Here is a 27,976-nt window from a genome sequence, read left to right as displayed (position 1 = left end):
GGCTATAAATAGTCAAAGGTTTTTTCTATCTTTAATTAACAAAACTAATATCTATACATAAGGTGTTCGATACGGCGCCGACAAGTAACAATCACAACTCTTTCTGTTGCCTTCTCCACTGCAATTATTACAATTTCTCTTACAAACATCCTTAAGAACTGCATTAATCTCGTAGATATTCTCGCATCAAAACGGATTTCACTTCAAACATCATCCACAATATCTTCATAACGTATTACAACATCTGAACCCGGTGCTTTATTTCTCCGTAAATCTCATACGTAGTACGTACAATATTACCCCTTTTTCCCAGCTACCCGTATATAAGGATGACCTTTACTTGGTACATGAATGCAAGCAACCACATGACGTACCACCAAATATATTACCATACACATATAATTACCAGACTCCGTTCAACAAAATGACAACGTAACACCACCGAAATATAATGACAAATATTGATATCTCCACACAAGTGACTTCCCTCAAATAATCTCTTTCTCTTGGTACCCATACATGGAACCACGTTAACTTCGTACACAATTACACACTAGTAAATATGTTATGTAACTTATTCGTCAGAGCAACACACATGCACATACGTAGGTAGCCGTATACAAATTCCCTTACTCATAGATGAAAACGCAAGTATATAACGACGTCATTATGAACCAAAGTACAACCACATAAACCATAATAAACTAATACCACATAATACCTAAACCTCCTATCATGCTTCTTCCTCCATTCTAATTTACCTCAAAGACTGCATTGCAACTTATAAGCTCCACTTACTGGTTATATATGAAGTACAAAACGCCGCCCTCAGCTATGCAGCCGAGGGTGGCCCGCTTAGAGCCGCGGTTGTCCTCTCTGCTTCCTCTCTCTCTCTCTCTCTCTCTCTCAAACCTCTACAATTTCCTTCAGGAACTTATGGGGCGTGTCTTGACCCACACAACACGCCCCTCAGAATGTACCATTCACCAATCAAGTACAAGCTCAAATGAACTCCACGTGTGGTACGAACAACATCCAAGACGACAACACTACCACCGGATGTTTACATGACCTTTTGACCCTCCTGCCCTTCCTAATCTCTTTTATGGCTGGATACGGTTACACACCGCATACTGGCGAACTAGCATACTTCCATATATCTTTATTTCTTGTTTCTTATATTTTCATATTTCACTTATGATGTGCGCATCTGACATCCATGTGCGAGTGGAAATTCGGATGCCACATGCCGGTATGCAACATTTTCTCTCAATTCGCTGCTCAGGCGCATGACTCTTTTTCTTACACCAGGTTCCTAATTCATACAATACTGGCACGACAAGGCGGAATACAAGCAACACAATGAAAACCAGCGCCTAGTGTCACAAGTGTGTATCTGTGAGGGCACTGCAACAATGGCACCGGACAACATCAGCAGGGAATTGCAGGTGCGAGAGAATGGAGTCAAACTGGATGGCCAGTGAAGGTCTGACCTCCGTGCTGAAAGGAGGCGCTGGTGGGAGCTTCAACATTCATCACTTTCCCCCTCTTGACGCTACAGTAAGGTCTTCCTCCCTCAGCAGTTCTGCATCATGAAGAATTATCAAACACTTGTGAGCGATCCATTATGTTCGACAACACTTAACAAAACATAACAGAATCAAACATGGGAATTGCGAATATCTTGGCCACCATAGTTTACCTCGAGCCGTAGCCAGCACTTGGCGAGCATGGAGATAAAACATTGCATTATTGTGTGACCCCGACGGTGGATCCTGACGCTACTTGCATGTGTCCAGGTGCATTACACTACAAGCTAAATAAAACAGACAAACATACACATCTCTCTCTCTCTCTCTCTCTCTCTCTCTCTCTCTCTCTCTCTCTCTCTCGTCATACATCGTATCATCCTAGCTTTCCTCATACATCGTATCATCCTAGCTTTCCTGTTTTATCATGTGTGTGTTTGTGTGTGTGTGTGTGTGTGTGTGTGTGTGTGTGTGTGTGTGTGTGTGTGTGTGTGTGTGTGTGTGTGTGTGTGTGTGTGTGTGTGTGTGTGTGTGTGTGTGTGTGTGTGTGTGTGTGTGTGTGTGTGTGTGTGTGTGTGTGTGTGTGTGTGTGAGAGAGAGAGAGAGAGAGAGAGAGAGAGAGAGAGAGAGAGAGAGAGAGAGAGAGAGAGAGAGAGAGAGATGCTTCCAAACAGCAGTTGTCTGAGTCAAGATGAATCCCACGTGTAATGGTGTATTGCAACTCACAGGAACTTTCACCGCTGTGCTTCACAAGGTGTCAATGACCTAGGCATATTTAATATTTACTTTACTCTTCACGCAGTGCAAAGAGAAGCATCTTCGAAGGGGTTTGGAATGTGACAGGCAGACAGTGCAGAGAAAGCTGAGTGCGAAATTTACTACGCGAAATACAAAACGGAATTTCTTGTAAGACTTAAAGATCTGACGAACCACACCTAAACCCCTTCAGTAGCAGGACGCGTTTCCATTGTCATTCTGTTTGCTATTTGATGATTCTGTACAGCTTCAGAAACTTATGTGGGGATTTTAGTAGTGAAGGCTCTGGCCATTAATCTTCTGACCTCCATAGACCCTTCCTAATGTCAATAAAGTGGTCTAATCGTACACAAGACTCATGGTAAAAATGTGTCCCAATACTGAAGTGATTAATTCCAATCATCTATAACTTCTCCAGGCTGACTGAAAAATGTAGCTACAGAATTAAATATAAAGAGTGAAGAGATTTGAAAGTTGTGGAAAGTTTTGAGCTTGCGTGTTGAAGACCAAAGAATATTAAGAGAAAATGATAAAAACGAGAAGAAACCGTGTGATTGGCCGTTGTGTTGCTGCTGAGTCTGCTCGGTAGATGGCAGGGCAGCTCGAGACGTGTGTGTTTTGTGCTTGTTTGTGTCAGTGGTGTCGATCATAAAGAGATGGGGAGGTAGTTTGTTGTGGGAAGAAACTACTTGTGTGTGTGTGTGTGTGTGTGTGTGTGTGTGTGTGTGTGTGTGTGTGTGTGTGTGTGTGTGTGTGTGTGTTTGCACACACACACACACACACACACACACACACACACACACACACACACACACACGAGATGAACTTACCTCACATTTATATTATGGAATGTAAACTAAACTTTGAAACAATGAAATAGTTCTTATGCAAAATCACACGTACAAAGAAGAAAAGTGAAAGTTTAAATTTGATATACTTTTGAAAGGTTAAGCTGGAAAAAAGTTAAGCTGAAAACAAGTAACTAAGCAAGATTTAGAGGAGATCATTTGGATATAGCATTGCACGTGTTATTAATCCCTTTAGTACCGTGACATGTCTTCATATTTATTCCAGTTACTATCAGGCGACTTTGTACAGCTTCAGAAACTCATGTCGGGATTAAAATAGCGAAATTTCTGGACCGTTAACTTTCTGACCTCCATAGAACCTTGCTAATGTCAATAAAATCGTCTAATGAAATCGAAAATTCATGATAAAAATGCGTCCCAATACTGAAGGGGCTAATCATTCTGCAGGAACTCTTTTAATTACATTATTGGCATTTTTCTCTCCATATTTTGTCTTTATCACAGGCAATGATGGCGGGCAGGATACCACTCACTCTTACCACCTCTCTCTCTCTCTCTCTCTCTCTCTCTCTCTCTCTCTCTCTCTCTCTCTCTCTCTCTCTCTCTCTCTTTCTTCCCAGGTATTTGCCTTTCCTGTCATTTCTCCTTCCTTATCATCATTCTCACCTCGTCCTCTCAGCATTACTTGACGTGTTCTTAATTCAATTCTTATTTTATATACCCTTCCTATCTTATCTCACAATTTCTTTACCCTTCCTCCTCTCTTTCTCTTTTTCACTTCTACCCTTCACCTTCATTTTCCCACTCCCTCCCCTTTGCTCATATTTTTTTTATTCTCCTTCCTTTAATGCCCCTCTTCTCTCTCTCTCTCTCTCTCTCTCTCTCTCTCTCTCTCTCTCTCTCTCTCTCTCTCTCTCTCTCTCTCTCTCTGCCTAGTTTTCTTTGATATGAAATGTAATTAAAAAGAATTCCAATCGATATACGAAGGCATTGCTCGATCATTCAAAAAAGAAAGAAAAACCTAAATTTCTGAAGTAATCCACACTACATTGATAAGAAAACGATCAATGTTATTTTTTCTTATTCAACGTGACCTTGCCATAGCTTCCTTGAGGGGCGTGGAGCACTCACTTGACCTTCGACAAGGGAGGGTGTGATGGGCCGCTGTGTTTAGGGTGGACAGCAAGGTCATCCACGCTTTTGCTTTTAGGGGAAGGGAAAGTATTGAGTACAAACAGTTACAGTCAGTCCGCGCGTCCATCCCTTACCACTCACTCTTCCATGTGCTCTGAGCCTCTGCCACCAATCCTTCTGGCTAAATTAACTTGTAAAGTGAAGCCATCAGAGACCGCGGTGAGTCAGGTGGGCATCAACCCCTTCAGTGCTATGATGCGTTCTCTTACTCATTCTGCTTACTATTTGGTGATATTATACAGCTTCAGAAACTTATGTGGGGATTAAAATAGAAGACTCTGGCAGTTTATATTGTGATCTCCATAGAACCTTCCTAATGTAAATAAAATGCTCTAATTGTACCCAAAACTCGAGGTAAAAAAGCGTCCCAGTACTGAAGGGGGTTAAACAACATTTGCTTTGTCCAACATTCACGTATGTTTCAGATGAGAAGTGAATCGCCAGTAAGGGAAATATGCAGCCTTATGTATACTAAATAAAGCACTCAAACTAACTTTTTAAGATTTATTAGGGTAAAGTAACACCATCAGGAGAATAATGGCTTCAGTCAAGTACTACATATCACTCCGAGAAGAGAATCAATCACTACACTTACAGACACCGAAGGAGTACCAGTGAGCCAGCAAGACACCAGAAAGCGCAGAGGGTAGAGAGAAGAAAAAAAAAACTTGCCTAGACTTAAATTTGATCTAACCTACATTCACATAGATAGAATGTTCTTTATATTACACATACTACATTGTTTGCTGCCGATTATATACACGACACTATAGTAAATTAAACTAAAAATTTGGTAATGTTCATTTTCTTTTTAGTGGTGCATGTAGGTACGACAGTGAATGCAGCACGTGTGTAACTTTCTTTTTGTCAAAATAAAATATTACACATCTAATACTGAAGTGTTTCCTGGCTATATTACACTTTTCTATCTTATTCCCACGCACGTAAGGAAATAGTCATGACTTTCTTTTGCGTGGACCTCAGTGAAACAGTGAAACATCATTCGTATTTTCACCACACACAAACATGACGCAGGTTGCGTCTTCGGCTATAAGTATGTTTTGGAGTTCCCTGGCACTTCTACACACCTAGGCTACAGATTAGGATGATAAGGGACGAGAGAGGCCACGAGAAAGGTCGGATTCGCTGGACGGTACACACTACACAGCGAGCGGTTGCCAGTGTTGACTTAAGAGATGTAGTAACATTTTGTTCATGTAAAGGTGAAGAGAAAACAGCATGACATGCAGTAAATTTACGTACATGAATCTTGGCTCAGAAGAGAGAGAGAGAGAGAGAGAGAGAGAGAGAGATGGGGAGGGGTGGAAGCTCTTAGGAAAATATAAGAGAAGGTTAAAAGAGGGAAGGTGGGAGGAGAAACTAGTCCTATTTGTCAGTAAAGAAAAATAATGTAAGAAGCATTTATCGCAATAAACATTAATTACTTCTAGTATCAAGTATGAAGTGAAGCCAATGACGCAAATAATGTCGCTGGAGAGAGTGCACCGTGCAGCCCTGCAGGAAGTGTGCTGGTGACGGTTACTGTGAGGAAAGCATTGTAAGAGGTGAAGGAAGAGTGAAGGGAAGACTGCTGGAGAATGAAATATTGTATGCAGGGAGCAGAATAAGAGACTGAGTGAAACAATCATGTGCAAAATGGCAAAGCACGAAAGATATTGAGAGAAATTAGAAAGTGGAAAATCTGATGCACAGGAGAAAGAGGATGGCAGAAGATTAGAGAGCGAGAGTGAAAGAGAATGTGGTGAGTGAGCACGGTCAGCAAAAAAGGCTGACTGTCAGGAAAGAAACGACTCACACAAGAGAGGAGTAGAGCCATTGCAGAAGTAGTGAAAGTAGAAGTGCCGCAGGCTGTCCTAGGTTAGCAAGACAACCAATTCTCAGTCTATTAATTACTTCGAGGTACAAATTAGCCTAAGAGAGCACGTCTGAGTCAGCCACACTGCCTGGGTGTACTGTACATATGGGGCACAAGATTCTTCTCAAAATTCCCTCAACTTTCAAAACTAATGAAGGAAATTAAAGCGTTTTGACTTTTTATCATTAGTCACCATACAGCTTAATAAATATAAAAAAAACTATTACTTGACTATTTTATCAAATTTCTTGCACTCGTCTAAAGCGCCACGGAATGGACTCACTCAGATCTGAATCGTCATTTACCTCCATTCTCTTGGCAACTGTCCAACAAAACACAACCACACGTTTTCTATAACATGGATCAATGAACAGTTTATATATATGTACATATATATATATATATATATATATATATATATATATATATATATATATATATATATATATATATATATATATATATATATATATATATATATATATATATATATATATATATATATATATATATATATATATATATATATATATATATATATATATATATATATATATTTATTTATTTATTTATTTATTTATTTATTTATTTATTTATTTATTTATTTATTTGCGTGATCTTACATCAGCTTGCCATACTTACCTGAAAAATATGTACAAAAAAAATTACAATATCAATTCTAACAAAATCAGGCAACTGAGCACTGAACTGGTAGGAAAATTTTAAGGGGAATCCCCGCCACAGGTGAGGTGAAAGGAAATTTTGTGGTCAGGTGTGTCAGGGACACGAGAGTTGTTTACTTTCTCTCTTCTCTCCCCTGGGCGAACACATTCACCTTGAACAGAGGTTCCTCCCACCACTGCCCAATGCGTAAATAAACGTTCATTCATGTGTGCTTAAAATCATAAGTTTTTGCGAAAAAATAATAAGCTACAAAAGAGGTTAAAAACCTGCTAAAAACATGTATGGGTAAGGAAGAGGATGGAAATGTTTATACTGCAATATGTCAAATGATATCAACTCTTACACATATCTAACGACGTGTCTTCAATTGTGTTACTACAAAATTCCTTTGTAATGGCCATAAAACAATTACCACTTTTTTCAATCTTCCTGCACGATTTTGACTCGATATACAAGTGACAGTAATACTAGTCTATGATTTAATTTCTATTGGTATTGTGTTGTTCAGTTGATGCATCAAGACGAGACCAACGAAATGATGCCAGAATCACACTGACCAAAACTGAGTAAAAGAAACAAAAATAAAAAATATTACGCACATTAAAAAAGGCAATCTTTAAATATCCCCCCCTCTCTCTCTCTCTCTCTCTCTCTCTCTCTCTCTCTCTCTCTCTCTCTCTCTCTCTCTCTCTCACACACACACACACACACACACACACACACACACACACACCACAGCAATACCACCACCACCACCACTATATGTCACTCTTCCTCACAATGAGTAAAAGAAATATTAACAAATTCAATGATAATAACTGTAAGGCAACAAATCTTCAAACAAGAGCTGATAATGAAAATAACGGAAAAAATGTTTGCCCTCTCCCTTCTGAGCCTTCCCTGCTTCTTCACCCGAGAGACTGTAATGCTGTACAAACCTCATCTCACTTTGGGGGGAGTACTTTCCTAACCTCAACTAAAAATCGCTGAGGAGAGTGAAAGCTAAGAGAAAATCTGTGAATGTAAATAATCTCTCTCTCTCTCTCTCTCTCTCTCTCTCTCTCTCTCTCTCTCTCTCTCTCTCTCTCTCTCTCTCTCTCTCTCTCTCTTCTGGTATGCCTTATCTTCGCTCTACTTAACATTGGATAAAGATTCATATGGGGACGACTGACGCGTGTTATTAGGCCAGACAGTGTGACGCCACGATGTGTTGATGCGTTGTTTAGCAGGGAACGCGTCGTGCTACGTAGAAGTATACGGTACCTGCTCTGCCGTAACTACAAGGCGCTTTTACCGTAGATTTTCTTTAAGTAATCTTGCGTGACGAACTTTCCACCAACACACACACACACACACACACACACACACAATTGTCTGATCATTCTTGTTATAGATAAGATAATTTCTTGCGTAAGAAAGCAGCAGTATTTACCCAAAGGAATACTGAATTGAGAACAGTAGTGAATTGGTGAGCGAATGAAACACACACACACACACACACACACACACACACACAGAGAGAGAGAGAGAGAGAGAGAGAGAGAGAGAGAGTGTGTGTGTGTGTGTGTGTGTGTGTGTGTGTTGTATCTTCGGTAGATCAGTGATTACAGCTAAGATTAGAGTGAAAAACATTTATATCAGGTACTTGAGCAGTCTTATCGATAAATTCTAAGCAACACACACACACACACACACACACACACACACACACACACACACACACACACACACACACACACACACAATCATTATTATTGTTAGTAGTAGTAGTAGTAGTAGTAGTAGTAGTAGTAGTAGTAGTAGTAGTAGTAGTAGTAGTAGTAGTAACAATAGCAGTTGTAATATCATTATCATTATCATCATCCTCCTCCTCCTCCTCTTCCTCATCATCATCATCATCATCATCACCATCACCATCATCATTTTCTTTCACAACCGTCAACACTTACTGCCTCTGAGTGAGTACAGTAAGTAAATCCCTCCCCACTCCATACTCTCTCCCCGCTATTTATCTTTGCCTCCATGCAGGCTCACGCTCCCTTACTGGCGCGTCCTTGCTTCGTCTACCCCGCCAACTTATAATTTCTTGTCTCCCCCCCCTTCACCTTTCTCCTCCCACACAAAACTTCGTCGTTCAAACACTCGGCTGTATTATTCCTTCCTTCCAATACCCTTAACGCTCGCTTGCAATTAGGGGTCCATCTTGTTAGCACCAGAGGGAGTAAAGGAGAGCTTCACTAAGAAAAAAATTCTTCAAACACGAGTCTCATTGTAGTAAATTTGCCGCATATAGCACCTGCCACTACGTTCATTAAATTTTACATGCTCTACGTATGAACTCGTTTACTGTTGCACATAGCATGGCGTTTTCTGCAAGGTCATGACAGAACAACAGAATGTGCAGGAGTGTGAGAGGTGAAAAAATATCGTCAATGGACACGTGTACCGAACGACCTTACCTTCGTGACAAAAAACGGATAACAAATAGATAAATAGATAAATAAATCTTAACATCATTTCCTTACTGTTTCCCTTTAACTTTACATGTTCTTGAGGTTTGTACTAGTTCCATTCCTGTTTACTTTTCTACTGGGTAACTTGTGGAGTGGCAAAGCAGGAAAACTGATAAAGAGAAATACGATAACTGTGAGTCACGGGTGTGTTAAGCCTCCGTGGCTGATTGCACAAAACAAAGAACGTGACTTAATAGATAAGGGTGGCAGGGCCGTGATTGGAGAAGCGAAGTGGGTGGAGTGTGTGCTTATTATTAATGAAGGCTGAGGTTCGATACCCATCCTCGGCAAGTGCCTTACATCATGCAATCAAGTTTACGCTACATCACCTCAACCTTCCTCGCGCAGCTTCGTTTCAGAGTAGACTAAACGGTTATAACACGAGTGGAATCCCTTTCTTAACAACTCTGAACTCAGCACTTGTAGCACCAAGATGGAAAATGTAACAAAGGATTAACAAAAAAAAACATGGAAATTTAAAGGATGAAAAGGGAAAAATGATCATATAATTTGCGATACTGTCGTACACACGATGTATTTCTTTATAGCACCAACCAGGTAGCATTCCATCTTGTTTGTGAGGGTGTTTATTTATCTATTCAGCAATTATTATTGGCTTAGTAGCTGACAGCGGAAATGATAATAAAGATGATGATAGTGGTAGTGGTGGTGGTGGTGATAATTTGATATATAGGTCACATGACTTTCTTTCCCAGTCTTCTGGTAATATCTGCTCCTCAATCAACAATGTCTGAGAGTGCTGATGATGGAACTGATACGTGGTTCTTATCACCCTCGCTGGCTCCTGGTCCTGGTCTCCGTTGGGAGGGGTTAGCAGGTGCCTCGCGTCAGGTGTATGGTGTGGCCCAGTTCACGTTTTTTTTTTTTTTATACCATGTGGGTTTTCACGGGAATTTATGGGCTAAAGGAGAAACAGGATGGGGCGCGGATACTTCCCGATTTGAGAATGAAATAAAAACCTGTTCACACTTCACAATTCTTTATTCTTCTTTTATGCCTTTCACACAACATGGGAGATTTACTTTTACACTGTTTTAAAGACAATATCTTTTAAATGTCCACCTCCATTGTCAATACACTGATTCAGACGATTTCGGAAGCTTTGGTCTACTCTCTCCAGCGTGTTGAGCAGTATATTGGCTATTTCAGTTCGGATGGCGTTCTGTAGGTCTTCCAGAGTCTGTGGACGGTCGTTATAAACCAGGGATTTGAGATATCCCCACAGGAAATAATCACAGGGAGCTAAATCAGTGTGTGCCCACACTGCACGCATTTCAATGGGTTTCCTGAGAGAAGCTTTTCCCGACCGACTGATTTCCCTGAGAGGAGACTTAAACTGGCCTGCGCGCTCACCTGATTTAGCCCCCTGTGATTATTTCCTGTGGGGATATCTCAAATCCCTGGTTTATAACGACCGTCCACAGACTCTGGAAGACCTACAGAACGCCATCCGAACTGAAATAGCCAATATACTGCTCAACACGCTGGAGAGAGTAGACCAAAGCTTCCGAAATCGTCTGAATCAGTGTATTGACAATGGAGGTGGACATTTAAAAGATATTGTCTTTAAAACAGTGTAAAAGTAAATCTCCCATGTTGTGTGAAAGGCATAAAAGAAGAATAAAGAATTGTGAAGTGTGAACAAGTTTTTATTTCATTCTCAAATCGGGAAGTATCCGCGTCCCACCCTTACTTTTCGTGGTACCTCCTATCTCAAAGCCCACCCGTTAGGAAGCCGTTTCCCCAAGTGAGGAAGCCCAACCTACACTCGGACCGTGGACAGGATTCGAACCCATGCGCATGGAGTTTAAGGCACATCCTCTATTCTTGGCGGACAATGAATTTTGAATGCCGTCTATGCTGTCTTTTGAATTAATAGAAATAAGCATTTATATACAACTAAGCTTAAGTCTGGTTTTTGCTAAGATAGCACTGAGGAATATGTTGTTAAACGTGCGTTGGTATTTCTTGCCGTGGCCAGAAGGCTTCCAGGTTTATATCCGCCGTATTGATCACATAGAGAGAATTCCCACAGGCTCTTCTAGATCAGATGTGCTAATCAGATGTGCTAATTAGATAGGATCTGAGGGCCTACTGTTGCCTTACCACTGACAGAAACTGAATTGACTTACATACATATTTTGCAGAAAAATGTAAGTCTTGGAAAGTAATCTAGAAAACAGATCTGTAAGAATGGAGATCATTAATAAATGAAAAATCGAACTCAGATATTTTCGAACTACATACATTCGTAATCGAAGGAAACAACACAGTCAGTATCTACAGTAACAATAAGTTATCGTTGTCTACGTTAGCTGTTCTATTATGTGTTTCTTGCCTCTTGTCTCTTGATGACATCCCAGTTTAGTACTGATGTCTACTTTTGTTTTCTAATACCACAGCACAGCAGCCAGAGAGTTCCTGAGTTTAGCAATAAAAAGAATGAAAGGTAGAGAATCCTGGCTAATACCTGCATTACGGAAGTTTGCAGAATAGCGGTGAGAGAAACCAAGGCCGCTTCAGAGGGAAAGGTTTGCAGTTAGCAACAAGAAAGAAGCAGTTAGCGAGAGAGTATAGAAGATAGCAAGAAATCTCAAGTTTCGATGATTATTTACAGAAATCTGTGACCACTTATGCGTAATGGGTGCGATTTACTAAACACGTTTGATGAAGGTGGACTTGAACGTGCATGAGGCAAGGGTGACCTCAATTTCAAAACACATAATTCTCTCTCTCTCTCTCTCTCTCTCTCTCTCTCTCTCTCTCTCTCTCTCTCTCTCTCTCTCTCTCTCTCTCTCTCTCTCTCTCTCTCTCTCTCTCTCTCTCTCTCTCTCTCTCTCTCTCTCTCTCTCTCTCTCTCTCTCTCTCTCATCCGCCACCTCACAACGGTACCCCCATAATACAATACAGCTACTCTTTTTGTTCCACAGACAGAGCCACGATGGAGGACGCGGAGAAGACCACCACTCCCACAAACGTTAAAGGGCAGAGCAATCCAGCCTTTGTCGGGGATGACCCATGCTGCACAGGTAAGGCTCACCTCCTGTAACCCTTTTACTGCTATATCCATCTAGGATTAACATCTAAAGTACTAAGAGAGAGAGAGAGAGAGAGAGAGAGAAACGTTACACACATAGCTAGGTAGTCAGTCAAGCAAGTCTTCAGGAATGGAAATATAATGAGAAGAAAAAATTGCTGAATCTCTCACCACAGTAGCAAAGTCACAGAGCTGTTGCCACTGTGGTGTTCAATCAGACCACCTGCTTCACTGTACACAATGAATCCCTGGACTCTGCTACTGATATAGGTTACGCAACTTTCACTATGGAAAGGTCACGGTCCTATAAGAGGGCACGACATCTTTACTGATGGATGGGATACACCAGCATGTCCTTCACCTCGCTGTCCTTCGCGTTTCACTTAGTAACTGTCACTTGTCCTTGCAAATTAAGAAATTGTAGGTTATATGAAGGACACAAAGGATCATATACCATAAATCTAGGTATACAAGAGCACTAACCACGGGCACACGGGTATGGTTGAATCCTTACTACGCAGGTGCTCCATAACGGTAGCCATCTAATTGCATCTACGTATAAGAACAATCCAAATGAAAGTATGATGGATGGTTTGACGAGCTGTATGTCACCTGCTCCTACCCGAATTGGAACCAGGTGTCACGGGTTCACAGCCAGGTGCGCTAATCACTGCAGATAATGACCAACGAACTCATCAAAGCCCAAAAGACTCAAGCTTTTCTCTCAGCGAAAGACAAAAACAAAGTGCAATAGGCCTTTGAGTAGGCAAAATGAGTGGATCTTCCTAACACGCTGCTTCTCACCCCAGATACAGTCAAGTCAGAGCTCACCTTGGCCTCGACAAAGAAGGAGCTGACCAAGGACGAAAAGTTAGAGAAGTTCCGAATTTTGAAGAATGTGATAATCATCTCCATCGCTTTCATGTTCCTCTTCACCTCCTTCAACTCCATGGCCAATCTGCAGTCCTCCATCAACAAGTGAGTTCCGGACACCGCCACACAGGCAGGTCTCGGTGACTGAGGCTGTGTTAAGCCTTCATATAAGTATTATAGTTAGTGTCCCTTTTTACAGCTGGCAAACTTGGAGTCTTAGAAACAATATATCTAATAAAGAATGTATATAAGAATTGCGGAGACAAAGATAAAAATATATAATGCTTAATTTTCCAACACACCATATAGCCCTCGTCCCTTGCCCCACACTTTACAGAGAAATGATAAAATATCACGTCAGTGAATAAGATTAGAAAGGGAAGGTAATGATAAGATAAATGGTTTTCCTGGAAGCATATCCATAAACTCTTTTACTAGGAAACGTCAAAGAAAAACCAAAGCCAGACGATATGGATGATAAACATGATAAAATGTGAATACCTGTAATGATGAATGGTGAAAGAAATTACATATCCAAAGAATGTATGAGTAACGTTGCCTGTCCTGCAGAGTGGAGGGCACGTCGGCACTGTCCACCTTGTACACAGCGCTGGTGTTGTCGTGTGCCTTCCTGCCCACCTGGATGATCAAGACCATCAAGACTAAATGGACGCTGTGCTTTTCTATGCTCTGTTACTCCACCTACATCGCCGCACAGTTCTATCCGCGGGTGTGGACGCTGGTGCCCACTTCCATCATCCTTGGCCTGGGAGCGGCGCCTATGTGGTCTGCCAAGTGTACCTATCTCACGCAGGTGTGTGTGTGTGTGTGTGTGTGTGTGTGTGTGTGTGTGTGTGTGTGTGTGTGTGTGTGTGTGTGTGTGTGTGTGTAAATTAAACATACCTACCAATTTCCACCCATCATCCCCATCTATATATCTGTCTAATCTTTTAAAGCTCCCTATTAACTTATCACTAACAACCGGACTCAGTAATTAAGACCTTTAACCTCTTCAGTAGTGGTATGCATTTTTACCATGAGTTATGAATGTGATTAGACGATTTTATTTAAATTGGGAAGTGTTTATAGAGATGAGAAGATTAATGGCCAGAGGCTTCACTATTTTAATCCCCACATAAGTTTTTGAAGCTGTATAAAATCACCAAATAGTTAGCAGAGTAAATAAGAAAACGTGTCATGGTACTGAAGGGATTAAAAGAAGACTACACAGATGTATGGATGAATATAATAGATGGAAAAATGTAAAAATATTTCATACAGGGACTGCCACATGGAGGTCTGGTGGCTCTTTGCAGCTTCCCTTATTTTCTTATGTTCTCATCTTATAAAGTGTATCCGCTAAACTACTTATTATTGCAGGTCGGGTCTCGGTACGCAGATATCGTGGGAGAGAATTCCGAAGTGGTGATTGTGCGTTTTTTCGGTATTTTTTTCCTCTTCTTCCAGTCGACGCAAGTGTGGGGGAATCTTATCGCGTCTGCCGGTAAGTTTGTACTAATCGTTTGTTCTTTTATGTAGAATATCACCAAAGACTTGATATTAATGGAGCTTTACACTTCAGGTAATAAACATAAAATTCTTATAGCCAGCTTACTGAATTATGTAGCGAGATATTCTACATACAAATTGTATCTCATAATCAAAAGGTAACGAGGGGATTTAACTCATAAATAGAAAACGATCATTAAATCACTATGGATCTATATAACACATGAATGATGACCAAGGTGGGAAGGTGTTTGCAATTAACTAAAACTACTAATACTTTCTCTCTCTCTCTCTCTCTCTCTCTCTCTCTCTCTCTCTCAGTGTTGTCCCAAGGAATAATGGAGGTGGAGGATGTGGACGAGGAGGCGCTGCAATTATGTGGCGTGAATTTCTGTCCTCACACTACCTCCTCCAGCTCCTCTAACCTCACCAACCTTGCCAAGCCTCCCATGTCAAAGATCTACACCATGGCTACAATCTACCTCGTCTGCTCCATCATCTCCTCCGTCATCATCGCCCTGCTGGTGGATCCTCTAACCAGGTGAAATGGCCGAGAGAATTTCAATATGCATCGTTTGTATTTGCACCAGAAAGATAAATGAGATATGAATTACAAGCACCAAATCCTATTACCAGGTGAAATAGGCGAGTTTTGAAGATAATTTCATATGTAACTTCTATTTATATTTGGACGCGAGAGATGAAGGTATATTGTAAGCTGAAATTCCATACCTGCTTCTGTATTTCCAGCTTCCTAAAACTTGACTTTATTTAAGAGGGATTTTTCAAGATACTTTTCCCTTTCTTTTGGCTAACTCTCTCTGACCTTTTTTTTCTGTTGCCCTTGTACAGCTTCCCCCTCTTACATATATAAAAAAAAAAACACCAGCGAATACAGTACTAATTGGTAGGACAGTAGGCTCGAATATCTCCTGTGACTGGAATCAAAGGGAACTTCACTGTACCGCTTGGTAAGTTATAACTCTCTCATCTCTCATCAGGTTCGGCGAAAACGAGCGGACGGGATCAGCTGCAGGTAAAAGTGGAAAGGAGCTTCTCATCGCTTCCTTTAACCACATGCGTCATCCGTACCAGCTGCTCGTCATTCCTCTCACCATGTGGTCTGGCGTGGAGCAAGCTTTCCTCGGCGCCGATTATACCGCAGTGAGTAGAACGAAGTATCAAGCAAGTGTGTGTGTGTGTGTGTGTGTGTGTGTGTGTGTGTGTGTGTGTGTGTGTGTGTGTGTGTGTGTGTGCAATGCCTTGATCCTCAGTATTCTTGTTGCAGGCCTACGTGTCGTGCGGCCTCGGTGTGCACATGGTGGGCTACGTAATGATCTGTTATGGAGTGTGTGACGCCATCTGCTCCATCACCTTCAGCCCGCTGGTGAAGATGGTGGGTCGTGTGCCTATTTTCACTATGGGGGCACTCATAAACCTTGGCATCATCATCACTTTGCGCCACTGGACGCCGCATCCTGATGACGTGGTGCTCTTCTTCGTGATGGCGGGGTTGTGGGGCGTGTCGGACGCTGTGTGGCAGACGCAGATCAACGGTAAGTCACTCCTCTCCTTTCTAAACTCACCTCCATTTTGTATTCATCTTCACCTTACCAACATGAAAGATCATTCACGCATATCATACGAAAAGTTAATTATAAAGATTTCAGGGAATAATCAAGCAGCACAAACAACAAGCTGGATTAGTCCAACAATTGTGTTATGACGGCCGTTATTCTTCAACGTTTAAATCTCACATAAGGACTGATTTTCAAAGACTACAGAGATGATTATGTGGGTTCTCATGTTTCTTTATGCTTTATGTTGACGGTGAATAATTCGTGTTGAACTATAGCGAGACTAGTGCCGCTTTACTGGCACAGCGGAAGTTCTACAGTAACCTCATTAATGTCATCTCCTTTTTTCTAGCGTTCTATGGCGTGATCTTCCCCGGGGAGTCCGAGGCGGCCTTCAGCAACTATCGTCTGTGGGAGTCATTGGGATACATCTTCACGTACGTTGGCAGCGCTACCTCGTGTGTTAGCACAAAGTTGAACAATGTGTTAGTATCTCTTGTCTTTGGTATAATCGGCTACTACATCATCGAGGTGCTGGAGCGCCGAGGAGGACTGAAGAAGGACGAGAAAGGTGAAGTGGTGCCCATTGACGTCCTGGTCAAGGAGAAGCTATTCAACACGAAGAGTCAGTGACCTTCGATAATCCTGCTGAAAACAACTACTTGACATTCCAATAAGGTTGTGTTTGTAGGAATTACAAAACCCTTGTCAAAAACGATGAAGCATTGAAGTATTAATGTGTTGTCCAATTTTTACAAAAAGACTAACTGTGTTACAACAGACTGCCGTGACTCGGTGGCCGCGTTGCTTGTCTCTCAGGACCAGACACGGAGCATCACCGCGAGTTGTGTGCTTCTGTACAGCGGAATGAAACTATACTACACATAAAAAGTGTCAGAGCAGTGTGTTATACTTAACATTTGCACTGGCTGCGATCTCGTATTAGATAATGGCAGCATTGATGTGATAAAGTGTGGTGACTGTGCGTCATTACCGATTGCTGAATGTAATTACGGTCGATGTAATGTTGTACCTATATTTCACCTGGTTGTGATTTTTAGCCATCATGTTTATATGTATAAAATGTTAAATGTAACAAAGTTTTAATGAACCTTGAAACAACACGAGACAGAATCCATAATTGTCTTCCTTGAAACACAAAACCATTAATATCTTTGTAAAAGATAACTCTCTCTCTCTCTCTCTCTCTCTCTCTCTCTCTCTCTCTCTCTCTCTCTCTCTCTCTCTCTCTCTCTCTCTCTCTCTCTCTCTCTCTCTCTCTCTCTTAGTGACTGCTATTAGTACTTTCAATGAAAGTGCTACAAACCAAAGGTTTGTAGCACTCCCATGTCCAAACAAACATGTCCATGTCAAACTCCATGTCAAACAAACAATTAAGCATTAAGTCTCGTACACAAACATCTCTAATAAAGCAATACATAATGTGACACGATACAACAGGAAATCACTAAAACCTGAAGTATGATAAGCTTATCTCGGGAATTTACGACGAAAGTGTTCCTAATTTCTCTCTACCACACCTTTCATTTACATGCCCTGGTGACCATAATGCACCAGTGGGTAACAGAGGCGCCAAACAACATATAGGAGTGGAAAACGAAAAAAAAAAGAAAAAAAATACTAAAAGGTGAAAACAAATGAACCAAAGGATGATAAGAAATGATCAGCTTAATGTTCGCTTTATCTCTTAAATGAAATTCGTTACGAAATATGGATCAGAATATGAGATTTTAATTATATCAAGGAAACGATACTTCATAATGATCTTTCCTACACCAAGTAAGGAAGTGAGTACTGATATTTAAAGGAAAAACAGTGGTATCACGTACACAAGATCCTATTCATTACTGCGTCACACTGTACTAGACCAAGAAATCGTTTTTGTTTTTGTTTTTTTCTATATATCATTAAGTGTCCTTTGTAACATTCTAAACAGTCTGAATTCAGAAGTTTCTTTCTTTGTTTTTCCCATTTTCAAGGAAACATATTCACTTATCTGTGCACTTACAAATCTGCAACGGCTATGGCATACGTGCTTGCTTCCGAGGGACCTAAAGAGATAGGGCCATGCGTTATCATGCTGTAAAGGGTGTGTGTGTGTGTGTGTGTGTGTGTGTGTGTGTGTGTGTGTGTGTGTGTGTGTGTGTGTGTGTGTGTGTGTGTGTGTGTGTGTGTGTGTGTGTGTGTGTGTGTGTGTGTGTGTGTGTGTGTGTGTGTGTGTGTGTGTTTCCTAAATCGTGTTGATGGAGAGTCACACCACAAAAAGGATGTAAGAAATTCCCACACTCATTCTGGGGAAAGTCGGAAATGTTTCTTTCTATTTCTCTTTCTTTCATAGAGAGGCAATGACCTGACACAACAAATAGGAAGACAGAGCGCTGACGTGTAGTGAAACACATCGAAGTCCAGTGCTGTGACTCGATTCTAGAGAAAGAGAGAACGTCAGAAATACGGAAAATTTATTGACCCAGTAAACAAAAGCACTCGAGAGAGAGAGAGAGAGAGAGAGAGAGAGAGAGAGAGAGAGAGAGAGAGAGAGAGAGAGAGAGAGAGAGAGAGAGAGAGAGAGAGAGAGAGAGAGAGAGAGAGAGAGAGAGAGAGAGAGAGAGAGAGAGAGAGAGAGAGAGAGAGAGAGAGAGAGAGAGAGAGAGAGAGAGAGAGAGAGAGAGAGAGAGAGAGAGAGAGAGAGAGAGAGAGAGAGAGAGAGAGAGAGAGAGAGAGCTGAACATGAGAAAAAAATAATGTAGTCACTTTAAAACATCACCACATATTGACGTTAAGAATACTGTCTGCTATAATAACACAAACGAAGAATTTCAAAAGTAACACTGGAATGATTTAGTAGTGAGAGCAAGAAAGAGTTATCTTATCGATCACTGGCACACCCGACACCCTAGCTGGTTATAAAGGAACACCCCTGCACATGTTATCGCCAGTAGCGAACTGAACCCCAAAGTGAGTGAGCTGATGTGTGTGTGTGTGTGTGTGTAATTCCCCTCGGTCGCCTGCTGGTCACCCAGCCAGTCTTCCCCATTACGGAGCGAGCTCAGAGCTCATAGACCGATCTTCGGGTAGGACTGAGACCACAGCACACTCCACACACCGGGAAAGCGAGGCCACAACCCCTCGAGTTACATCCCGTACCTATTTACTGATAGGTGAACAGGGGCCACACATTAAGAGGCTTGCCCATTTGCCTCGCCGCTTACCGGGACTCGAACCCGGCCCTCTCGATTGTGAGTCGAGCGTGCTAACCACTACACTACGCGGTGTGTGTGTGTGTGTGTGTGTGTGTGTGTGTGTGTTTGCATATCTAGAGAGAGAGAGAGAGAGAGAGAGAGAGAGAGAGAGAGAGAGAGAGAGAGAGAGAGAGAGAGAGAGAGAGAGAGAGAGAGAGAGTTAAGCACTGAGGTGAGGCACAAGTGGTGAAGTGGTCTACAGGTGATGGCTGGTGTTATGAACCAATGACACACATACGTAGACTGGGAATCGTGCATAGCAGTAAAATGTGACAAAGAGGCAATTTAAATACTACGATGCACAACTTCAGGAAAGGATGTGATGAATATTGCATTAAAAACATATATTTGAGTGAACTGAGACATAAAATAAATGAATGATTTTTGAGAGGAAGAGGAAAGTGTTTGAAGTGCCTAAAGAGAGAAATATAGTAAATATAGTAAAAGCTCAGTGAATATTAGCTAATAACAATTACAGTTCTTATAATAAACACATCCATTAAAGTGATCGGCTCAGACAACACCCAGTGCAGGAGTGAAGTGCGACGCAGGAGAGTGATCGTCAATGAGACAGTCGTGTGCCTCGTCACTCACCCTTCTCACTGTGTTCCCCAGACTTGACCATGAAGGAGTCTCAGCACAGTGCCTTTGACAATCCAGTCTTTGAACCTGAAGACGTCATTCAAGGTAAGCACGACATATTATATTTCTGCTATTCCGTTCCTTCTATACACTTTATGCATTTTAGAAATTATCATTTTTTATACATCATTTTTTCTTTTTTTCTATCTAAAAAGACATAATGTTTTTCTAATAATTTTCCATTGTGAAGTTCTTCGCTGTTTACTTTCATCAACTGAATATCGCTAAATGAAGACATCTAGATTTATTAACGTGAGTCGCAACATTCATTGAAAAGGCTAAAATATTAGTTCAAGATGTACGAATTTATAAGAACGTCGCCTATCCACGCACATCATTCCAACCAATGTTCACAACAAACGTGTAAGCGTCGGTACACTAGTGTTATAACTTCAATATTTTTTTGTTTCCCTCTTTCTTCCAAAAAAAAGAGATATGTCATGTTCTGACTTAAGTACTCACAGAGAGAGTACTTGAATCACTGTACTCAGGTTGATGTGGTACGAATGCGTTCTTAAAACACACACACACACACACACACACACACACACACACACACACACACACACACACACACACACACACACACACACACACACACTATGAAAAACAATATCAAACGACAATGTCCTTCGTATACTCGTCCATAGCTTTTTTTTTTACTTAAGGATGCTTTCGTATCTCTAAGTGTGTTGAGCATGCTGATTGTTTTATCTCTTAGTACAATTATTAAGTAGCTGTCCACAACAAAACATTGGTATACAAGACAGCCTTGAAAACTTGATTATTAACCCATGACTACTATTTGGTGATATGAGTGATATTATGAATCTTCAGAAACTTATGTCAGGGAGTAAAATAGAGGAGACTGACCATTAATCTTCTGAGCTCCATAGACCGTTCCTGATGTAAATAAAAGCGTCTAATCATACCCAAAAATGAAAATGTGTCTCAACACTGAAGGGGTTAATAGAAGTATAAACAGGAGTTACTCTGACAATTAGAACCAGCATGCCGATTTAGCCATTTTACTTGGATTTGAGCAACCATATGCTTGTTGTGTAGTGTGAAATTCAAATCAGTGAACCTTTACAGATTAAATGAATGAATGCTAAAAAGATTTGTCTTTTCAACAGTTGTTACTCTTTTTTGCTTAAAGCCAATCAGAGTGCAGGGGAGATTTCTAAGATTCTTTTTAAATAGTTTCAAATATTTTTTGAGACATATAAGTTTCCGATTGCACGATATGAACAGCGTTCAACAGACGCCCAACCCAACAACAATTAAATGACTCAAGGCGAGATGCTATAGGACGCCTAACTTCTGATCTTTCACTTGTTTCTGATTGGGGCAGAGAAAACCTGGTTTTGTTCAATGCCTCAAAAACTCAATTTCTACAACTATCTACTCGACATAACCTTCCAGACAACTATCCTCTCTTCTTCAATAACACTCAACTTCCCCTCTCCTCTACATTAAACACACTCGGTCTATCCTTCACTAAAAATCTAAACTGGAAATTTCACATCTCTACTCTTGCTAAATCAGCTTCCAAGAAGTTAGGTGTCCTGTGGCGTCTTCGTCCATTTTCTCTCCCTCCCAGCTGCTTGCTCTGTACAGGGCCTTATCCGCCCGTGTATGGAGTATGGCTCTCATGTCTGGGGGATCCACACACAGCTTTACTAAACAAGGTGGAATCTAAAGCTTTTCGTCTTATCAACTCTTCTCCTCTAACTGACTGTCTTGATTCTTTAAGTCACCGCCGCAATGTTGCATCTTTATCTGTCTTCTACCGCTGTTTTCATGCTGTCTGCTCTTCTGAACTTGCTAACTGCATGCCTTCCCCTCCTGCGGCCTCGCTGCACAAGACTCTCTACTTCTTCTCATCCCTATTCTGTCCATCTTCCTAATGCAAGAGTTAACCAGTATCTTCACTCCTTCATTCCCTACACTGGTAAACTCTGGAACTCTCTACCTGTGTCTGTATTTCCACCTGCCTATGACTTAAACTCTTTCAAAAGAGGAGTGTCAAGACACCTTTTATGTTAACTGGACCCTCCTTTTAGATTTTTTTGTTTTTTCCTCTTAACAGGGCCTGGCAACCAGCGGGATTTTTTTTTTCCAACACTTTGTTTTCCCTTGGCCAGTGCCCTTGTAATGTAAAAAAAAAAAAAAAAAAAAAAGACGTTGCAATTGTGCCAACAGTGTCACATACGCATATCTATTTATATGAAAGAAAGATTATGGGCGAACATGTACGTGTATGTGTCAAAGCATAAGTAGCCGTGTGTGTTTGGATCTATTGTGCCATCAAAATAATTTTAACTCGGCCCAATTCCATGACACACAACCGACCACTACGAGACGCCCATAAGAACAGGATGTGAGATACAAAGAGTCTAGTATCTGTCAAATCACTCAAACTAACAGGATATCTGAGCAAAATAAACATGAAATTCCACGACACCTACTATATTCAATCCAAATTTAGTGGACAAGAACAGCAAGAATAATATCTACTTGCACAGCTCCAAAAGCGCTAGCCGTGCGCGAGACCAAGACTCACTTCGAAACGCAACTCTAAAGATTCATCCTCATCTGATCTTCACTGTGGCGTCTTTTTATCGTTTATTATATTATTTTATCGTTTGAATTGTATACAAGTAAGAGAGAGAGAGAGAGAGAGAGAGAGAGAGAGAGAGAGAGAGAGAGAGAGAGAGAGAGAGAGAGAGAGAGAGAGAGAGAGAGAGAGAGAGAGAGAGAGAGAGAGAGAGAGAGAGAGAGAGAGAGAGAGAGAGAGAGAGAGAGAGAGAGAGAGAGAGAGAGAGAGAGAGAGAGATTCTAATCATACAGTTATATTTTCTTTCTACAATCACAGGTTCTAACACTAGGAAGGATGGCAGTCTTGATGGGAAGTCTGACAAGGAGGGAAGCATCCCTGCGGTGCCCGAGGAATCACTGGAGCATAATCCTAAAGTAGCGCGGATCATCCTCAAGAACATCATTATCATCTCCATCGCATTCACCTTCCTCTTCACCGCCTACAACTCCATGGCCAACCTGCAGTCTTCCATCAACCAGTGAGGCCTCAGCAGTGTGTGTGTGTGTGTGTGTGTGTGTAATTCACTGTTTGATCTGCTGCAGTCTCTGACCGGGCCGTAGATTCACTGTTTTGATCTGCTGCAGTCTCTGACGAGACAGCCAGACGTTACCCTACGGAGCGAGCTCAGAGCTCATTATTTCCGATCTTGGGATAGGTCTGAGACCAGGCACACACCACACACCGGGACAACAAGGTCACAACTCCTCGATTTACATCCCGTACCTACTCACTGCTAGGTGAACAGGGGCTACACGTGTGTGTGTCTCCACCCGGCCGGGGTGTGTGTGTGTGTGTGTGTGTGTGTGAAAGATCTAAGAGTCATAGTTAGCTCCAATCTCGATACAATGAAGCAATGTATTGAAGCCAGAAATAAGGCGAATAGTGTATTAGGATTCATTTTTAGAAGTGTTAAAAGCAGGAGTCCCGAAGTAATACTAAAATTATACTTGGCGCTGGTCAGTCCACATCTTGACTATGCGTTACAATTCTGGTCCCCACAATTCAGGAAGGACATAGCTCTGTTGGAGTCAGTGCAAAGGAGGATGACTAAAAAGATACAGAGAGAATGAGGGATATTTCCTACGAAGAGAGACTGAAAAAACTAAAGTTGCATTCTCTAAAGAGACGAAGGTTAAGAGGAGACCTGATAGAAGTATTTAAGTGGTATAAGGGTTTTAACAAAGGGGACATGAATGTAGTTCTTAGGATCAGTAGCGGGGACAGAACAAGAAATAATGGGTTTAAACTTGAAAAATTCAGGTTTAGGAAAGAAATGGGAAGAAACTGGTTTTCAAATAGAGTGGTTGATGAGTGGAACAGTCTCAGTGGGCATGTAGTCAGGACTGAGTCAATAGGGAGCTTTAAAAGAAGGTTAGATAAGTTCATGGATGGGAAAGATAGATGGAATTAGGTAGCTAAATCACACAGGGACTGCCTCGTATAGCCTGACGGCCTCTTGCAGCTTCCTCTTTTCTTATGTTCTTATGTTCTTGTGTGTGTGTGTGTGTGTGTGTGTGTGTGTGTGTGTGTGTGTGTGTGTGTGTGTGTGTGTGTGTGTGTGTGTGTGTGTGTGTGTGTGTGTGTGTGTGTGTGTGTGTGTGTGTGTGTGTGTGTGTGTGTGTGTGTGTGTGTGTGCAGTGAGTAAAACAATCTTTGCAATACTAAATTGATATTTTTTTCTATATCACCTTAACCTAATGTATTAATGTTTATTTCCGTATGATTTATATGAAGACATTTCCATTGTTCTTTTTAAGTTAATACAATTGAACCAATTTTCCCTCAAGGACGGTCGGCACGGTGTCCCTGACTACAGTATACGCAGCACTAGTGGTATCCTGCTGCTTCCTGCCGTCACTGCTCATCAAGACACTCAAGACTAAGTATACGATGGCAGTCTGCATGCTGGGTTACTCTTCATACATCGCGGCCCAGTTCCATCCGACACTGGCTACAATGGTACCCACAGCCATCTTGGTGGGGCTTGGCGCCGCCCCGATGTGGTCGGCCAAGTGTTCTTACCTCACCCAGGTTTGTAACTGTGTTTCCTCCAGCTTTATTTATCAAACCCAGCGGTAGAATCTTAGCCTTGTAGTGAGCCAGTCATTTTTTATTACCATCGTACTGGTCGCGGCAGAGAGAGAGAGAGAGAGAGAGAGAGAGAGAGAGAGAGAGAGAGAGAGAGAGAGAGAGAGAGAGAGAGAGAGAGAGAGAGGGAGAGTGGGAAGCCTTAAGATCCTTATTTAAGTACAACCATTATTCTCACTCAATTCATTGTCTCAGTTGTTCTTGAGAGAATATATTCCTCTGAAGCCAATAGAAAAACCACAATTTATCATAAACTCAAGATTAACGCACTTTGCTGTCCGCAGGTGGGGACCAAGTACGCGGAGCTGACGGGGCAGGACAAGGAGGTGGTTATTACTCGATACTTCGGTATTTTCTTCCTCTTCTTCCAGTCGACTCAGGTGTGGGGCAACCTCATCTCCTCCTCAGGTGCCTCTATTTCACGCTTCCGCTCATTCAGTATTTATATACAGTAAATAACCTTTGCTCCGTGGAACATTACAGTGTAACACTGTATTCCTGTCTCCCCAGTGTTGTCAACGGATACGGGGGTGTTAAACAAAACGGATGAAGAGCTGGAGACATGTGGATACAATTTCTGTCTCGCTACACAAAATGCTACTAACGGCGATGACGGGATTCCTAACTGGCAGAGATACACCATGGCAAGCATTTACCTAGTGTGTGCACTGCTGTCTTCAGTCATCATTGTAGTGTTCGTCGATCCTCTCAGAAGGTAACTTTTCATCCAATTTATTCTCTCACACACCTTTTTGTTTACCGCTTCTCTGGGAAGAGGAATTGACCTCATGTATCTGTCACATTCGATCTGCAATGCGTTAAGATGTGTACCGTATTGACAGGTTCGTGGGCAAGGAGAAGGAGACAGCTGCCACAGAGGGCAAATCGTCGATCCAGCTTCTGATCGCCACCTTCAACCACATGCGTCACCCGTACCAGCTGCTCATCATCCCCCTCACCATCTGGTCGGGCGTGGAACAAGGCTTCTTCCAGTCTGACTTCACCGCCGTAAGCACGTATAGTGTTGGCATCTCCCGCTCAATCCTCCTTGTGCAAGACATGTAGGTGCTGTAGTTGTACCTGTGGCTGTAGCTGTCGCCTTTCTCCCGGACAGGCCTACGTGTCGTGCGGCCTCGGTGTGCACATGGTGGGCTACGTGATGATCTGCTACGGCGTGTGTGACGCCCTCTGCTCCATCTCCTTCAGCCCGCTGGTCAAACTGTTGGGTCGCGTCCCCGTCTTCATCGTGGGCGCGGTCATCAACTACGGGGTCATCATTACTCTCATAAAGTGGCGCCCTCACCCTGACGACACAGCCATATTCTTCGTGCTGGCCGGACTGTGGGGCGTGTCGGATGCTGTCTGGCAGACGCAGATCAATGGTGAGTCTTCTGTGTGCGTTTGCTAAATGACTGAATGAATAATGTTGGTATATAACGAGGTATATAGCAAGGTGTGACATTCGAGTAGTTATCAGAGTCGCATAGTGAGCGTGGTATGTACATCCCCAGCGTTCTACGGTGTGATCTTCCCTGGCAAGGCCGAGGCTGCCTTCAGCAACTATCGCCTTTGGGAGTCAGCTGGGTTCATTATCACCTTCGCCTGCAGCACCGTCCTCTGTATCCAGTCCAAGATCACCATTGTGTTGGCGTTCCTCAGTGTCGGCATGGTGGGCTACTTCAGCATCGAGATTATCGATAGGTTTGTGGGCATCAAGAAAGACAGTGATGGAGAGGCGGTGCCCATCGACAGGCTCGTCACTGGAAAGTATTAAGTTATCTCCTTTGTCGTGACCAATAATCTCAGCCTGACAGCTCAGATATTTAGAGGAAGCGGAAATAAACTGTACACTGAACGAAAGCTAATTCCCACTTAGTCAGACTTGCTGTATCTTTTAGGACCGTTGTATTTCTATGCCTTAACCAATCACAATCTTGAGCTTTTTACAAGTTCTAGAGCAGAAGAATGAGAAACTAAATTAATATGAAAAAAATAAAGGGCTGGGTGGGGAACAGTTCGGAAGTATTTTGTTCGCCGAAGGTCCGCTTCGTGTAGCAGAATGTGAATTGTACTCAATGTGAAAGAATATGTGTTACAAACTATCGATATCCATGAATAGCTAAATCGTTTATGATCACAGTTTATTTTTATAAAATTATCAAAACCAAAAAGTTTTGACGAATTTTGGAAAATGTTAAGTAACTAACATCACTTCATACACTACCAATAGGTATTAGAGGTGTGGGTGATGTGTGTCCCTGTGGTGTTGGTTCACTTGGGGAGCAACGTTCTTTGAGAAGTGCATTGGGTTCCCGACAGTCAGTGTGAAACCTATTCAGATTAATTAATTCACCCTCAAGAACTTTTAAGAATATTGTTGACGCTGAAATCTTCAAATATAGTTTGTTGCTTCCAAACCTTAGGGTTCAGTTCACAATACCAAGAGTGATCATTGTTTTCGTAGCTGCAATAAGCGGTTTCTTTTATTTTTCTTTTTGTTCATCTCTAAATACATTGAAGAGTCCTATATGTATTGTTGCTTAGGATTTCATTCCTTATAGAGAATATTATGATGACGATAACGATGATGATGATGATGATGATGATGATGATGATGATATGATAATGGTGCCAATCGAACATTTAATTCATAACCTACTTTCATATTTTACATATTTTGTACATTATTCATTCTTTACAATTATCATTAAGATTTACACTTGAGAACTACTTATCGTAATTCTCCCTCCATCATTCTATGCTTCAGGTGTCTTCAAGGCTTTTGAAAGGGTATGTGCCAACAAACGCCATTTTCAAAATGTTCAATTAATTGATAGAATTAAATCATGTGCATAACACAACTTTATCCTAGATGTTATAATATTGACTATCCCATGGCTTAATGTTGCCTGTGTGTGTGTGTGTGTGTGTGTAATTCACTGTTTGATCTGCTGCAGTTTCTGACGAGACAGCCAGACGTTACCCTACGGAACGAGCTAAGAGCTC

The 27,976-nt window shown here is 41.7% G+C and overlaps 2 protein-coding genes across 4 annotated transcripts; both read left to right on the top strand.

The window, feature by feature from the left end:
- The first annotated feature begins 1,459 nt into the window (after positions 1-1,459).
- Positions 1,460-17,478, top strand: LOC123504174 (UNC93-like protein). 2 transcript variants are annotated; one of them, XM_045254509.1, is made up of 9 exons: positions 1,460-1,560; positions 12,313-12,411; positions 13,229-13,397; positions 13,863-14,106; positions 14,673-14,796; positions 15,123-15,342; positions 15,803-15,965; positions 16,090-16,357; positions 16,731-17,478. In XM_045254509.1, the coding sequence occupies exons 2-9, from the start codon at positions 12,324-12,326 to the stop codon at positions 17,009-17,011; spliced, it is 1,557 nt and encodes a 518-aa protein (XP_045110444.1). In that variant the 5' UTR covers positions 1,460-1,560; positions 12,313-12,323; the 3' UTR covers positions 17,012-17,478. The 2 variants fall into 2 exon arrangements, with proteins under 2 accessions (XP_045110444.1, XP_045110445.1); XM_045254510.1 differs by lacking the exon at positions 1,460-1,560 and adding an exon at positions 4,429-4,447.
- Positions 17,479-19,339: 1,861 nt separating this feature from the next.
- On the top strand, positions 19,340-27,570 carry LOC123504175 (UNC93-like protein). 2 transcript variants are annotated; one of them, XM_045254511.1, is made up of 9 exons: positions 19,340-19,354; positions 19,950-20,325; positions 23,159-23,360; positions 24,670-24,913; positions 25,255-25,378; positions 25,481-25,685; positions 25,813-25,978; positions 26,085-26,352; positions 26,482-27,570. In XM_045254511.1, exons 2-9 carry the CDS (start codon positions 20,262-20,264, stop codon positions 26,742-26,744), a joined length of 1,536 nt encoding a protein of 511 aa, XP_045110446.1. In that variant the 5' UTR covers positions 19,340-19,354; positions 19,950-20,261; the 3' UTR covers positions 26,745-27,570. The 2 variants fall into 2 exon arrangements, with proteins under 2 accessions (XP_045110446.1, XP_045110447.1); XM_045254512.1 differs by having other exon boundaries at positions 19,343-19,354; positions 20,254-20,325.
- Positions 27,571-27,976: the final 406 nt, after the last annotated feature.

The sequence above is a fragment of the Portunus trituberculatus genome, chromosome 15 (genome assembly GCF_017591435.1).
Source record: "Portunus trituberculatus isolate SZX2019 chromosome 15, ASM1759143v1, whole genome shotgun sequence".
Taxonomy (NCBI): domain Eukaryota; kingdom Metazoa; phylum Arthropoda; class Malacostraca; order Decapoda; family Portunidae; genus Portunus; species Portunus trituberculatus.
This window is presented reverse-complemented; position numbering and strand designations above follow the sequence as displayed.